The sequence below is a fragment of the Dermochelys coriacea genome, chromosome 4 (genome assembly GCF_009764565.3).
Source record: "Dermochelys coriacea isolate rDerCor1 chromosome 4, rDerCor1.pri.v4, whole genome shotgun sequence".
In the NCBI taxonomy this organism is placed as follows: Eukaryota; Metazoa; Chordata; order Testudines; family Dermochelyidae; genus Dermochelys; species Dermochelys coriacea.
The window spans coordinates 40,500,665-40,516,549 of record NC_050071.1 but is presented as its reverse complement, the minus strand read 5'-3'; the positions used below and the strand labels follow the sequence as shown (position 1 = coordinate 40,516,549).

The 15,885-nt window shown below is 41.3% G+C and overlaps 1 protein-coding gene across 6 annotated transcripts in view; it reads left to right on the top strand.

The window, feature by feature from the left end:
* Positions 1-4,398: 4,398 nt before the first annotated feature.
* Positions 4,399-15,885, top strand: part of PDE5A (phosphodiesterase 5A) — a 91,565-nt gene continuing 80,078 nt past the window's right edge. For 2 of the 6 annotated variants that reach the window (XM_043513093.1, XM_043513092.1), the window contains exon 1: positions 5,971-6,374. In XM_043513093.1, the coding sequence (XP_043369028.1) occupies positions 6,349-6,374 (26 nt within the window). In that variant the 5' untranslated portion in view covers positions 5,971-6,348. The other 4 variants (XM_038398510.2, XM_038398508.2, XM_038398514.2 and 1 more) reach the window with 4 other exon arrangements.

The window sequence follows — 15,885 nt, the reverse complement described above, 5'->3', positions numbered from 1 at the left end:
TTCTCCTTGCTTTGTGTATGGGGAAAATGCAATATATGCTCTCCTACCTGGTGCAGGTAGTGTGATCATTCCAGTTTATACCCCATTGCTCCTGTGTGGCTGTGCAAGCTGGGCCATGCTTTAGCTCTAAATTTCAACAGTGCCCAGAACAATGGTGACCCATTCTCAACTGGGACCTTTGTGGGGAGCTACTATAATATAAATGTTATTACTATTAGTGCTACTTCTACTAATAATAATCTGAGATGTGGGATAGCATGTGTTGCAACTGACGTACACAACACACTGAGAGGCCTTTTGATTTAGAGGCAGATTGTAAGGAACATTTCATATTAGAGAGTGAAACATCCATAGGAGACCTGTGACACTCCCTCTGTGTTTGTGTGTTGTCTATGATTATTTACAATGGCACTATATTTCCTTTGTAGTACTAACTTGGTTGTCTCCCCAAACACATATATAAATAAAGCAAACCAGCTAATACAAACACACCACAATCATGTTATCGCATATGTTCTGATATATCACCCTGGATTTGGCTCAGCCAAAAAAAAACAAAACAAAAAACCATAGGTCACTGTGAAGACCTAACTCTGTAGTAGCCTTCAGAGGGAAATTTCCCCTAGATTTTAAAATCAGCAAAATTTGTGAAAAAGAATTTTTAAAAATCATTATTTATACAGTGGGAAGAAAACTGAAGGAAAAAAATATAGAAAAGATAAAAGAATACCAATATTTTCATGTATTTTTCAGTTTGTTTTGTGCAATAATCCAAAATATTTAAACAACTTAAATATAAGTTAAGGCTCTTATTTCTTATCAGATGACAGACTGGAAACGTATGTGCAGATATCATAGGAACATAGGAATTTCCATAGCGGACCAGACCCAATGTCAAACTAGTCCAGTGTCCTGTCTCTGGCAGTAGCCAGTGCCAGATGCTTCTCAAGCAAGTGTAAGAACCTCACAGTAGACAGATGTGAGATAATCTGCCCCCACATTAGGTCTCAACCTGGTCTAATAGCTAGAGATTGGCTTAAATTTAGAAGCATTAGATTCCTTCCAAAATTTGTTAGTGTTTACTATGACCACTCTGGATATATTTGTTACCCATATAACTGTCTAATCCCTTTTTGAATCACATTACGTTTTAAGCCTCAATGATTTCCTTTGGCGATGAATTCCACAGTCTAATTGTGAGTTGTGTGAAAAAGTATTTCCTTTTTATCAGTTTTGAATTTGCTACCTTTTAATTGTTCTTGTGTTATGAGAGACAGCTCAGAAGTTCCTGACCTATGTTTTTCATATTGTTCATTATTTTATTATTTTTTTCATGTCCCTGCTTATTTGATTCCTTCCAATCCTTTGGACTAGTGGCTGTTTTTAATAAGATTACAAATTTTTGTTACCATCACTCAGCAACTTCATCATACCTTAGCGCCTTCAGAACTCTTGGCAATATCACACATGGGCCTGGTAACTTACTACTTTTAAATTAAAAAGAAAAGGAGTACTTGTGGCACCTTAGAGACTAACAAATGTATTTGAGCATAAGCTTTCGTGAGCTACAGCTCACTTCATCGGATGCATTCGGTGGAAAATACAGTGATGCATCCGATGAAGTGAGCTGTAGCTCACGAAAGCTTATGCTCAAATAAATTGTTAGTCTCTAAGGTGCCACAAGTACTCCTTTTCTTTTTGCGAATACAGCCTAACACGACTGCTACTCTGAAACCTACTTTTAAATTAAGAAAAGGAGAACCCAGAAGTCATCTACTACAGGGCAGGCCCAACAAAGAAAATAACAGAACGCCACCAGCCATCACCTTCAGCCCCCAACTAAAACCTCTCCAACGCATCATCAAGGATCTACAACCTATCCTGAAGGATGACCCATCACTCTCACAGATCTTGGGAGACAGGACAGTCCTTGCTTACAGACAGCCCCCCAACCTGAAGCAAATACTCACCAGCAACCACACACCAAACAACAGCAACCACTAACCCAGGAACCTATCCTTGCAACAAAGCCCGTTGCCAACTCTGTCCACGTATCTATTCAGGGGACACCATCATAGGGCCTAATCACATCAGCCACGCTATCAGAGGCTTGTTCACCTGCGCATCTACCAATGTGATATATGCCATCATGTGCCAGCAATGCCCCTCTGCCATGTACATTGGTCAAACTGGACAGTCTCTACGTAAAAGAATAAATGGACACAAATCAGACGTCAAGAATTATAACATTCAAAAACCAGTTGGAGAACACTTCAATCTCTCCGGTCACTCGATTACAGACCTGAGGGTGGCTATTCTTCAACAAAAAAACTTCAAAAACAGACTCCAACGAGAGACTGCTGAATTGGAATTAATTTGCAAACTGGATACAATTAATTTAGGCTTGAATAGAGACTGGGAATGGATGAGTCATTACACAAAGTAAAACTATTTTCCCATGTTATGTCTCCCCCCCCCACCCCACCCTCCACTGTTCCTCAGATATTCTTGTTTACTGCTGAAAATAGCCTACCTTGCTTGTCACCATGAAAGGTTTTCCTCTCCTCTTCCTCCAACACCTGAATCTCTGAGAATACTTCATCTTTATTATCAGAAGAAAACAAGTGTTGGGTAAGTTTCTCCTTGTATCCTTGGTAGTGAAGACTGATGCAAAGTTATCTTTTAGCTTTTCAGCAATGTTCTTATTTTATTTTACTTATTTATTTTATTTAATTGCTTCCTTTAACCTCCTGATAACACAGCAGATCTACTGTCTCTGTCCCAGGCTTCCTGCTTCTGATGTACATAAAGAATCACTTATTCATTTTACACCATTAATTTGCTCAGTCCATTCTGGCCCTTCTAATTTCCCTCCTACTTATTGCCTGCTGTAATTTATGCTCCTATTTATTGGCTTCACTACGGTCAGATTTCCAAATTTTGAAGGATTTCTGTTTAGGTCGAATAGCCTCTTGAATCTTCCCATTTAGACACATTGGCTTATTCCTTATTTTCCTAGTTCCCTTTTTCCGCAGCTGTAGACATGCCTTCTGAGACTATTATAAAACGAATTAGGGAAGTTCATGTTGTTTCCCTTTCTGTGTGCACTGCTTTATTATAATTACAGGTGAAATTCATGAATCATACAGAAAGCCCAAACATTTGGATTTTCTGCACACATTACCTGAGGCGTATAGAGTATCTGTTCCCTCAGGCTGCATATTGTAAAACTATTTTATGAGCAGGGCCAGTCACCACTATCTCAGCCCACACTCCCAAACTCTGCATCAACCTGTTTGGAACTGCAGTGGAGTTCCCCTAAATAACACACAAGAACTGCAGAGGAGTGCATGGGTATCTGCTCGCAGTCTTCCAGCCTTCATCACAAGTTTATGTGCAGCTGAAAATATTGTATTGGCCTTCTGGAATGAGATTATTTACACCCTGTATGAATATCTCTCAATCCTATTTGATTACAAGGTAGGCCACTCATTTTAAACTCCTGTTTCCCCCTTTCCACAGAAACCTGCTGTTATATGTGAGATGTTGCCATCAGAAATCGAAACTGAGGACAGGCAACTACAAGGCATGTTAATAATTGTGCTTCATCTCCAGTCTCCTGTGCTACAATAGTTGATGCTTCTCATTCCTGAGTCTGTCACAAATTTAAAACCCCTAAATCTCACGTTTATTTATCCCTGTTCAAAGATCTAACCTTTGATATTATGAGGGCTCTCTAAATAGAGAATCTGGGATTCAAGAGCTGTGTGATTCTTGTGCTTGGTTCATACTAGAGGTCAGGCACTTAGCCCACAATTTTCAAACCTGGGCACCTAAAGTTAGAGAAAATAGGAGCTGTGAGTGCTCCGCACCTTTGAAAACCAGGCTACTGCTGTTTTGATATTCACATATGGATTGGGGAACCTAACCTGAAGAAGGCAAGATGGAAAATGGGGGCTTTAATGCTCTATGCCTAGACCTATGGTTCCAGTGAGACGTTCTGGAAAGGGATTTCAATCTGCCACCTTTTATACAAGGGATGAAATATGCTACTCTTTAAAAAATAATACTGTGGAAAACCCAAGGCCCTGAAAGCACAGTCAGGGTTAGCGGTTCTGTTTTTTCAACTTACTTTTCTCTCTTTCTAGGGCCTCCTCCTGGGGCATCTGCTCCACCAGGCTTCACCTTCCAAACCAGGAGTAGCTCCAGCGTGTGGCACACAAACAAATGTCTCATTTTTTCCTTCAGTCACTTAATCAAGGGCTCTCCTGGCACGGCCTTGGGCTGCAGCTCGGGGGACGTTGTGCCCCATTTGGCTCGCTCCTGGGCGCTGCCCCCTCCCCTAGCAGAGTGCTGCTGTAAAGCCAGGTCCCTCTCGCCTTTGCCCCCGTTGGAAGCAGGGCAGTCAGCGCGCTCCGCTCCCCTGCACGAGGAGGTAGAGGAGCAGCAAAGGCTGCGCTAGCCGGGGCTCGCCCGCAGCCGCAGCGAGAGGTTTTGCGGCCAGCAGCTCCTGCGGGACAGGACCGGAGCTGGCTGGCTGCGCGCCCGCCGCCCGCCCCGGGCAAACACCTGGGAGCAGGAGAGAGGCAGAGCGCTGGCGGAGCGCCAGGGTCCAAGCTCCGCGCAGAGGAGGAGGAGGAGGGTCTCCTGAGCTCTCCTGTCTCTGATTAGACAAGAGGCCACAGGGGACGGGGCGAAATCAACAACAACAAGCCGAGCGCGGCGGCGGCGGCGGCAGTCCGAGAGGCGGCGGGCCAGGGCGCGGGGACGGCCGCGAGCGGCTCGGACCATGGAGCGGAGCTGCCAGCCCCTGCCGCAGCAGGAAGCGGTAGAAGCCTGGCTGGATGATCACTGGGACTTCACCCGCTCTTACTTTGTTAGGAAAGCTACACGGTAAGAGCAGCGGGGGGGGGGGGGGCGAGGCGAGGGGGCAGAGCCCCCTTCCCCGCATCCGAGCCCTCGGATTTCCTCGGCGCTGCCTTTTTTTTTTTTTTTTTTTTTTTAAAACAAGCACCTTCCCCTCCACCGCTCCCCTCCCAACAGCTGCCAAAACTGAAACCGACACACAGCCGCTCTGTGCCGCTGCCACCCAAGTTCACAGGCAAGCGCTTCCCGGGCTTTTGCTCCGCAGCGGGCTCTGCCTGCCCGGCCTGGCCCCCCGCCGCGCCGCGGTGCTGGGGGGAGGGGAGGGGAGGCTGCGGCACCCGACGTGGTTTGCAGCGTGGGTGGGTGGCTCTGGGCGCCCCCAGGCTGCGCGCTGTCGAGGCGCTGAGGCAGCGGGCTCTTGGCATGCAGCGCGAGGGCAGAGTGACGGTTCTGGGAACCCGAGGCCTGACCTGGGTCTAGGGATCGCTCTGCAAACCCGCATCGTTCACTTTGCACGCGGGGCCGCGGGGCCGCGTCCCTTCCCCCGCTCCACACAAATCGCCCGGGGCCCCTGCTGACCTCTAACCTCGCTTTTTGTGGTTTTTTTGGTTTTTTTTGGTGGGGGGTGGCGGCGGCGGCGGCGGCGGGGGGGAGGGGGGGTGCCACTCGTTAATGGGCACACAAGGCGCGGCTCACGGCGGGCGAGGCGGGAGAGGGGCTGAGCGGGTGGAAGTGGCAAGTGGGTTGAGGCGCCTGAAACGGCTGGCCGAGCGCTGTCTGGGCGCTGCGTTTGGGGAGCGAGCTGGGGCGGGGCGGGGGTGTCTCTCCAGGGAGGGGAGTCTGGCTGGGAGTGGGGAGCCAGGGGACGGGACCTGGCGGTGCTTCTGCAGTTGCTGGCGGGCGGGGACGGGGGCTAAAGGGAGTGGCGCTGTGTAGCTGGAGGAAGGGGGATTGCACCCCGGCATTTGGGGAGGGGAGCAAAGACTGGACTCGTGGGGGCAGAGAACGGGGGGGGGGGTGCGGCCGGAGCAGGGGTTCTGCAGGGTGAGCATAGGCAGCGGTGGGGATGGAAGGGGCTGAGGAGATCTGCAGCCGTTCAGGAAGGCGGTGGGGGGCTGGGTGGTGCTGGATGGTGTCGCGGAGCTGGTGTCTCCACGTGGACGAGCTCAGCGTGGGGAAGCGTCCGGGGAGGAGACTGATTCGGGGTGTCTCTTGGAGGAGCACAGCCGGGTGCACGCGATGGAGAGAAGTCCCCAGTGAGGCTTAGGGGGCTTGGGGAGCCCTCGGCAGGGAGATTCCCCGCCAGGGGGCAGCGCTGCACACCGCAAGAAGACGCTTGGGGACAGCGCCAGTGCTAAGAAGTTTTCCTATGAACTGTTAGCGGAGGGTGGCTTGGATTTTATTTATTTAATTATTTATGTAGCAAAGATTGAAAGTAGAGATCAGAGGCGCTCTTCTGAGCTGGCGCCCCTCTGGCTTGTCATGCTGCCGTTTGGAGATAAGACGAGGTATATCTGCTCATCATGGTCACTGACACCTCCGTGGTAGGATTGCTAGTTGAAAGGGAGTAAATGCAACTATTTTTAGAAGTGGAGTCGGGTTTCCATTTTGAATCTTTTCCTATAAACAAAGCCGTGGGGATGCAGAGTGCAGGCGGTCTGCAGCTCCCACGGCATATCGGAGTGCAGGGCTGGTTAGTAAGTTGTGTAATTCGGTCCTTTGAGTGCACGCACCATCTCTGCGGATTCACTCTTGTTCCTGAGCTGCTTGCACCATCTGCTATCGCTGCTGATTTACTTGCCTCCCAAGTCACTTAACAGGGATGGATGGGTTCTGAATGAGTTTTGCTGCTGCCCCTCTCTGCATGGGATGGGGCGGCAAGAAGAGAAATCCCCATTAATTATTGACTTGCAGCAAGCGAGAAGGCTTCAGGGGTCAGTCACCTGCTTCTCTGTGACCATCTGTGCAAGGTCCCTTCTCCCCTCCTGCTGCTTTCATATCAGACAGGCTGTCAGATTCATCTCTCTGGAAAACAGCAATCAAAATATGCTATCTTTAAAAAAACCAAACCCTAAAAATAAGTTAAATAGCTTTAAGAAAAGTAAGAGCTGGATGGGGATAACTGGCATGTGTGGTTAACCTTTATATTTTTTACAGAATACTGGTGTATGGTATGTGAGTGAAAGATAGTTTGTTTATACTTGGAAAATGGGGTGGTAGCATTTTAACCAGCTTTGAGAAGTAGCATTTAATCAGGTCAACTTGCCACACTTGCATTGAAAATGGAAGTAGCACTGAACAAATACAAATGCTAATTAATAATAACCATTATGTCGATTTGTTTTCCCCATGGAGTAGGTTGGCTGGTCTTTTTTTAACACTCAGAAACAGTTGTATTTTTGTAAAGGTCTGAAAAGGCAGTGGTTCACAAAATACAAATTAACCAGGTACCTGTGACTAACTGAAATACCTTTACATTTTTATAAGATTTCTACAGAAAACTGTCAGCTTCAAATGCTTGTTTGGCAACTATCCTGTTGTTGTTTTTTTAATAGCAATGGAGATGTCACATTATTTTCAGAACTGTCTGCCAGTCTGATTTAAGTGTAACAGCTTGTTTCTTTTTTTGTTTTGAACTTACTTTATAAGTAGGCATCTATAACAAAGAAAAGGCAAGTTTTCAATTATTTGATGGCCTGGCTGGTTTTCTTTGTATACTCTCAAATTACACTTCATAAACCTTTAAGAGTTTGAAGCAATCAGTGTATTTAGTAAAAACAACGAGGATTCTGGTGGCACCTTAAAGACTAACAGATTTATTTGGGCATAAACTTTCGTGGGTAAAAAATCCCACTTTCTTCAGATGCATGGAGTGAAAATTACTGTGTATGTAGTAAAGATATAATTGTCTACATTGTGGAGTTATTTTGGAATATGGCTTGATAGAAAACCCTGAACTTGATTCCATGTTTGTTTGTTTTTAAATTGCATAATTTGTACTACAGTAATAATTACATTGAACTGAGGTGAGTGCAGTTTACTTTTCATGTTTCGATTGCTTAATGTTGTACTTGTTCTGTCTGGTAAATGGGATTTCTCTGAGATAGTTTTTAACCTGTACTTTTAAAATCTAATTTAGTTCTGCACTTTTTAGTTTGTTTCATCAGTTTATATCTATATCTATCTATATACACACCTTGAATTAATTTGGTAACTCATGAAACAGGCTCATCACCTGTTAGTCTGAATTCATATTGCTATGTATAATTACCTTTATTTTGCTGAAGGCATCAGAGCTTTTCTGTTACATTTTCAAATATGAATACAAATGAGCAGAAACAGAATTGAGCTCAATCGTTTGTTGCAAGGTTAAGAATCAAAATTGAGAATAAACACTGAGTATGTGATTCAAAACCCAGTGAGTGCAACTCTTTCCATTGATTTCAATGAGCTTTGGATCGGGATCTTATTGAGCAAGTATCTTTGCAATATTAAAATCAATTATAATCAAAAAAATAGTCCTCTCTCACTTCATGGATTAATTTGTGCAATTCCTTACTCATAGAAGTGAGCTGTAGCTCACGAAAGCTTATGCTCTAATAAATTTGTTAGTCTCTAAGGTGCCACAAGTACTCCTTTTCTTTTTGCGAATACAGACTAACACGGCTGCTACTCTGAAACCTGTCATTATTCATAGAGTAATCCCACTGACTTCAATAGGAGTACTCACATGAAGAAAGAAAGAAAGAAAGAAAGAAAGAAAGAAAGAAAGAAAGAAAGAAAGAAAGAAAGATTAGTTTAGGTGGTTTTATCTCAAGTATTTTATAAATTTAGAGCCACAGTATCATACATATTCTGTAAAATCAAGTGATATTTGTCTCTTTTGTATAGATCACATTGTCATTAATGGATTTCTGTGTATGGTTTATGGAGAGACCACATTTCCTAGAAAGCAACACTTTAAAATAAAATATATATTTCAGTAAATTTATCATTATTTGTAATCTACACAGCTATGGAAGCTTTACTAGTCAGTATTCTGGGCCCATGTCAGTATGGGCTGCAAGACTGGACCACCTGTGTGCTAAATTTGCAAAGCATTGTTATCATTTTTATAAAAGTTAATTGTATAGCAATAGTTTAAACCTTATATCAGTTATGGCTACAAGCTATGATCTAATCTTGCAAGGTGCTGAGCCATCTTCAGCAGGCTGCTCAGCGCTTTTCAGGAGGTGCTAAGTGTAGGCCGTATTACTTCCGTTCCACAGTTCATACTGATTAGGTGGATGAATGAATTGTGATGCAATATGTTATATTCTGATATGAAAGTGTACAACGTGGGCCTGATCCTACAAAAACTTATCCAAATTTGAAGCTTTTACTCACATAATCCTTTCCATTGACTACATGGGGATAAGGACTACTCACTTGATAATGGTTTACAGTATCAAGTACCCACAGGTATTTTATCACTTTGTTTTGCACAAGGCACTAGAAATATACAGGAAGTATATAAATAAATATTAAATGTGAATTTTTATGATAGCTCTGAGCAAGATGCAGAACAATGATTCAAATTTGTCCCTGGCACACTTAATGAAGTTACACCGGAGCAAATATGGCTCAGTTTATTTAGCCTGTTTAATTTTGGCTTACTCAGATACAAAATTTTTAGTGGTAATAGTTCATACTGTACAGCTATTGGTTTGTTGTACCACTTTTTCACATTCCTAGTTCCTACTAAAATTAAGCTATTTATTTTTTTAAGAATTCCCCTATTAAAATTAATCTTCCTTTGTGATGTTTTTTCCCCTTTCAAAATTTTCAAATTTTATTTGTAAGAGTGGCTTTTTCAGAAAGCGGAGGAAATGGTTTTCAAATTAAATTTAATTCTGGTACAGCATATGAACTTTGTTTTAGAATCTATCTTTTGATTACCCATACTATTATTGTAGCCTTTTCATAATTGATGTTAAAAATCATTCTTCAAATGTTACTAAGCATGGTGTACTGAATGGTGTACAGGTTTGATAGGTATACTGTGTTGGACTAACCTTGCATTCCTTGTACCCACTAACTTCTGTTACAGTTGGGGTGAGTCTATTATAAGTATCAGATTACTGATGGTATACTTTTTATATTACTTTTATAAAAATGTTATCCAGGCAGTTTGTCACACCACTTTCATCCCCCAAGCTTCACCCTTACCTAAAACTCTTTTCAAGAAACCAGTATACTGTATACAATATTTCTGGTTTCCTTTATTGTTCCTCTTAAAAATAGTGATGTGACTTTCTCTTAGTACCTTTCGCGCTCACAGACAAATTTATTGTTCACTGCTGATTCACTCAGCTCAGGGGAAAATTGTGTTCCAGCTATAGGCAACTTCATTGTTCCATAGAGGGTTTTTTTTTCTGGCTTCCTAAATGTATGGCATGATAAATAAAAATTACTAAGTGAAGCGTTGCTTTTGTCCTAATGGAAGTAAGACTCTTTGCTATAACTATCTTGGGTTATTGTAACACAGGTTGAATATATCAGTGATATATGAAAGGGCAAGCATAGTTTATTTCTTTTAATGACAACTCCAAGTATTTCATTTGGGCTGGTTTCTCAGTTCCAGGGTCTTCAGTCTTCATATTCAGGGAGATATTGGAAAATGTCTTTCATCTTGAGCCATCTATTTGGTGTTTTAGCTTTGTAAGCTTATGTTAGTTATAAATCTTGGGTATTGTCTCATAGTTTTATTCATAGTAATATGCCTATGCTTAGTTTGTTTCTATATAAGAGGAAGTTTATGCATTTTTATAATAAGTGTACAGAAGTTCAGACTGTCAAACAGATTCTGAATGTGTGTTTTGGAGAGTTATTTTTGAATGATCAGATTTGAAAATACTTTGGTAATCCCCTCTGGAAAAAATGAATCCTAAAAATATAGAACATTTTTACAGGAATGAGTGAAATCAATCCCTGGTGTAACCTTGTTGACATTAGTCATGTTACATCATTCTGACCATATTATATTTTTTCCCATTTGCACATTTTGTTCACATCGTATGTATTTACAGAGTTTTGTCTGAGAAAGGAGTGGAGGAGGATAGGGGTCTTTTCTGTAAAAAATATGAAGTGTTTCCTTTTAAAACTAATTTTCTTAAAATCCTTTTCCTCTAAGTAGTCCACACATTCTTAAACACTTTTCTCAGGAACCTCAGCTCCCCAAAGAAATGTATACACTGTGCACTGCAAAAATTTAAGACCCAAATCCAACAAATGCTTAGGCATGTGTGGAAAGTTACTCATATGAGTCAAGTTACACATATAGGCAAGTAAGTTACACTTGTGCCTACTTATTTGCAAGAAAGGGGTCTAAAAAGCAGAAGATCAATGCAGCTGCAAAACTTCCTATGAATTCAGAGAAAGCAAGGTCAAGAGACTACCCTCCCCCTCCCACCTTTTATACAAAATGAGGGGGGAGAGGGAGAGAGCATGATTCTGCAGCTCAGGTGCAGGCAGTTTCCTCTTGGACTTTGCTGGGAGCTTTGTGTGCATCAGGGCGAGAGGATTATACCCTAACTTTTTGGTACAAAAAAATGAAGTATGGGGAGGGGAGTATAAATTCCATTTGAAGGAGGTGGGAAGATGTGATGGATAGTCAGAGAGTCTTTACCATTGGGTTAGTATTTCGTAGCCATAGGAATTCACAAAAATGTTGACTACTGGCTTCTATTGAAGAATCCTCCCAGATTGCAGCTACTGATTGTGAATGAAGTTCACGCCCTGTGCAGCAGGCTAGCACAAGGCTATATACTACTTAAATCTCACGTAGGTCTGATTTTGAGGCTTAAGTGGGATTTAAGTGGTGCATAGACATTGTGCTGGCCTTCTGAACAGGGGTGAAATTTAAACTGTTGCTCAGAATATCTTCAGGCCAAAGCGTGCATATTCATGTTTTCATAGTGTATTTGCATGTTTTTGAATGTTTGTCTAAAGGTGAATTGTGTGGAGAATGTAAGATCCAGGTCAAGTACTGCAAACAGTACTTTTTGCTGCTCAACTTCCTACAGTATTTCCTGAGTCAGACTAATACTGTACAATCTATTTTCATTTTGAACATTATATTAAAGAAAAGGTATTTTGCTTTGTCAGAGACAAATATAATTACCAAAGTCACACAATGTAAGTCTCCCTCTTCTTTACTGTCCAAGAAACATAAATAAATTTACATGGAATAATTTGTGATTTATATGAATTACTCAAAAAACAGCATTAGATGCAAAAGACTCTATTTACAGTGTGCCAGAAAAAACCCTTGTTCAAATGGCCCTTGCGAGTAATTCAATGGTTGTCATTTCATATTAGGCCTGACACCAACCACATAATATATTTACTTAGTAAAAAAATATATTTTCCCATTTATTTATGTGCTAAGGGTGAATTCACTGCTGTACAGAGGGCCAGCCCAAAGCCTCTGCTCCACTTAAATCCTGCTTAAGTCCTATTTTGGGAATTTAAGTGGGACTTTGGTAGTACATAGGGGGGAATTTCACCTTTAGGGTCTAAACCTTTTTCCACTAGAATCAATGGCAAAACTGCTATTGACTTCATAGGAAAGTGAATGGGGCCGTAGTTATTCTGAGGCTGGGACAAGAAACAAACATATTAGCAGGAAAAATAAAAGATCCCGTTTTATTATTTAAAACCTTGACCTTTGTATCGCTGTAATTTTGCTGTGCCTTTTTTGTATTGTGAATGGAAAATTCCTTCTAAGGTCAGATTGCTGTTTTTGAGGGAAAAAAAAAAGTTGGGCCTTCAGTTTAGTTGTAAAAGATGACTTGTAAAGAGCCAAGAATAATAAATTATCATAAGGACATGCACTTTTTGGTATCCTCACTTCAACCAACTAATCAAATTGTATGTCCTATTTAAGAAAAAAAAACACCAGCATCAGGCAAGATTTAAATTATTGTATAACACTGAAAAATCATTAATTTCAGCTCTAACAAGAATACTGTATCTGAATCAGGAGACAGAGTTCTTAATTTACATTTATACTTGGCAAAGAACATGTTTAATTTGAAGATCATGAGTTGTCCCATTCACTACTCACATGTTTAAAGTTAAGCATGTGCATAGGAACTTTGTTAAGTTGGGCCCATAAATGGACACTACAATCTTTAAAATCACACTTCTATCTTAAAAAAAAAAAGTTTGCTTACTGTTGTTACAAGTAACACATCAAGGGATTAGAACAAAATAACTTTCTATGTGATTTCAGTTATGTGCATTTGACAGCACTTTGTATATTGTTGTTTTTCATTATTTCCACTATAGTCATACAATTTGTCCTATTTATTTAGATCTTCACAGAGCAAGAGGGGAGAGGAAAACATTTTAAAAATGTATGAAAATGGGAAAACCTCAACTCTTGGCAAGGGAACACAGGGGCAGGTTTAGAACCAGAAACTACCTTAAACTGTTTTGTTAAAAATCAACTAAATTTCAAGCTGATGGTGATCCTTGAAATGATTTCCACATCTAAATTGCATCAAAAAACTAAAAAGAAATTTGTTGCCTAGTGGTTATTCTGAGAAAAGCACATCGATAAAGACTAATTATTGGGCCTATCTTGAAAAACTGTTGACTTCAACAACAGTAGGATCCCTAAGAATTAATGCAACTGAATGTTGGCATTCTATACCAGATGAATTCAGTCATGAGTGCCTTTCTTCCAAGAATCTCAAAGTTCTTTACAGATGTTAAGGCAATTACTTTGTGACCCTTATTGACACAGGTAGTATCACAGCTAATGTGAGGAAGGCGATCCTAATTTCTCCTTAACTCAATAAATATCGCCATAGGGTTTTTTTGGGATAGGTAAGGATAATATCTGTTTTGCAGATGGGTAAAATGAAATGCACAGTGGTGAAGTCACTTATCTAAGGTCACACAATGAATTAGCTGCATAAGAGCAGTTAGTGAGGAGCAGTATTGTCTGTGGGATTGAATACTTTACCAGGAGTCAGGAGAGCTCAACTCTACTCCCAGATCTCCCCCTGTCCTGCTGTGTGACCTGGGGCAAGTCACTTCTCCTCTGTGCCTCTGTTTCCCCTTCCACCCACTTTCTGTCCTTGTCTATTGAACTTGTAAGCTCTTTGGCACCGGGACTGTTTCTCATTATTGTACAACACCTAACACAACAGGGCCCTGATTTCAGATGAGATCTCTAGGTGCTGCTGTAATACAAATAATAAATAACAAGAGCTGGGATTATGTAGCTCTGTACAAGGGAACATCCTTATGCAGAAGGATAAGTTGCCCCCCAAATATTTTATTCTGCATTTTCAAAAGTAATAACCCTCATTCCCCCTCACCCCCCAAAAAAATCCTTTCAAAATGTTTTCTGCTGGAAGATGTCACCTGGCAAATTCAGTTCTCACCATACTCTGACATTCAACATCTTATAATGAGAGGGAGGAGTGGATGTGACAAAATGCAAGTGACTTTAAAAATAGCCATCACCTACTCCCATTCATGAACTCTGGGCTCAATTATGGTTGCCACAGTGCAGGCTCACTGGAAGAAAAGGATTCAGGAAGTCAGTAAGGAGCGCGTGTGGCTGTAGCTGCACACCAAGCAATGTTTAAAGGGCTACGCTGGGATGAGAGCATGTTACAGTATTGAAAGGGTCTCTAGCGAGCTGTCTTCTTGCAGCACCTGGATATTAGTATTTGCTCCTGTTTTATACAGACCTAATCTCTACTGTCACTGCTGCAACTTCTTCCTCACCGCAGTTTTCTGGCCCTAAGAACCTTAGGGCCAAATCCTGCAAATATCTATGCCCATTGAAGACTACTTGTGTGAATTAGGAGTGTTTGCAAGATTGACCCTTAATTTAGTCCTTTTCACATCACATTTGTCTCATAAATAGTGATTTCTCATTTATTTTCACTAATCTTTCTTGTAGTTCAATAGGTGTCTGATACTGATAGGCCTTACTTATATGACTTACTGTATGCTGAGAAAATAAGTGTTATACTTGTCATGCATGGCTAAATGGAAAATGGTACTGAAAAAGCAAAAACAAGTCCTCTGATTGATTTTTAAAATAGATTAAAACAACTATGTTTTGCATTTCATCCAAAATGAAATATTAGTTCTTCAATCCATGCACATAGCTGTGTGAGAAAACGGAGCTGAATAATTTCCTTATAAGAACTGTTACTCAGAACAGGTCAATAAAATTGTTGTTATTCCAGCTGAATTTAAACAACTTTACTGTTGCCTAAATTCTGCAAATGCCTAATCAGTTTAAAGTATAAGAATATATTTTAGGAGAGCTATAGCCATAGGATTTTTCTCTCGTCTTAATCTACACAATTTCATAAAAACCCACATACTAACCTGCTAGGAGGTTACTAGACCACCATCAAAGAGACATTTGGGGGGAAGATATGTTTTTCTAATTATGCAATTCTACAGTCAAGCTAACAGAATGTATAATGCATAGTCTTGTTCCATTGCAAAGTGCTTTACAAACATAAAGTCTAATAGTGCAAACTCTCTTTCCAATGAGGAGAAGGTCCTTACTCAAAGGCAGTGTGACTACTTGGATGAGAAAAGTCTTACACAGTCAGGTTCTAAATCCTCCCACCACCCCTGGGAGGCAGGAAGATAAGTTTTGAAATCCCTACTTTACAGATGGACAGGATGAAATGGAAAGATTGAATCACTCTAGGGCCATGGAGTCAGAGCTGGGTTTAGAGGCTTTTGTTGATTGTTTGTTATTATTACATTGGTAAACCTGTGCTATGGCACTTTACAAACAAATAAAGTGGCAGGGCTTTTCTCTGAAAAACCAAGTCCATGCTGTAACCAGTACACTGTGCACCTGGTTCTCTACTGCCTTTACATTTTATACAGCAATTTACACCTGTGCAAATTGAGTGTGAATCACTACCAGGTCAGAATGATAGCATTTTACTCTTCCTTTCATCACATGTAAATGATCACACAGATGCA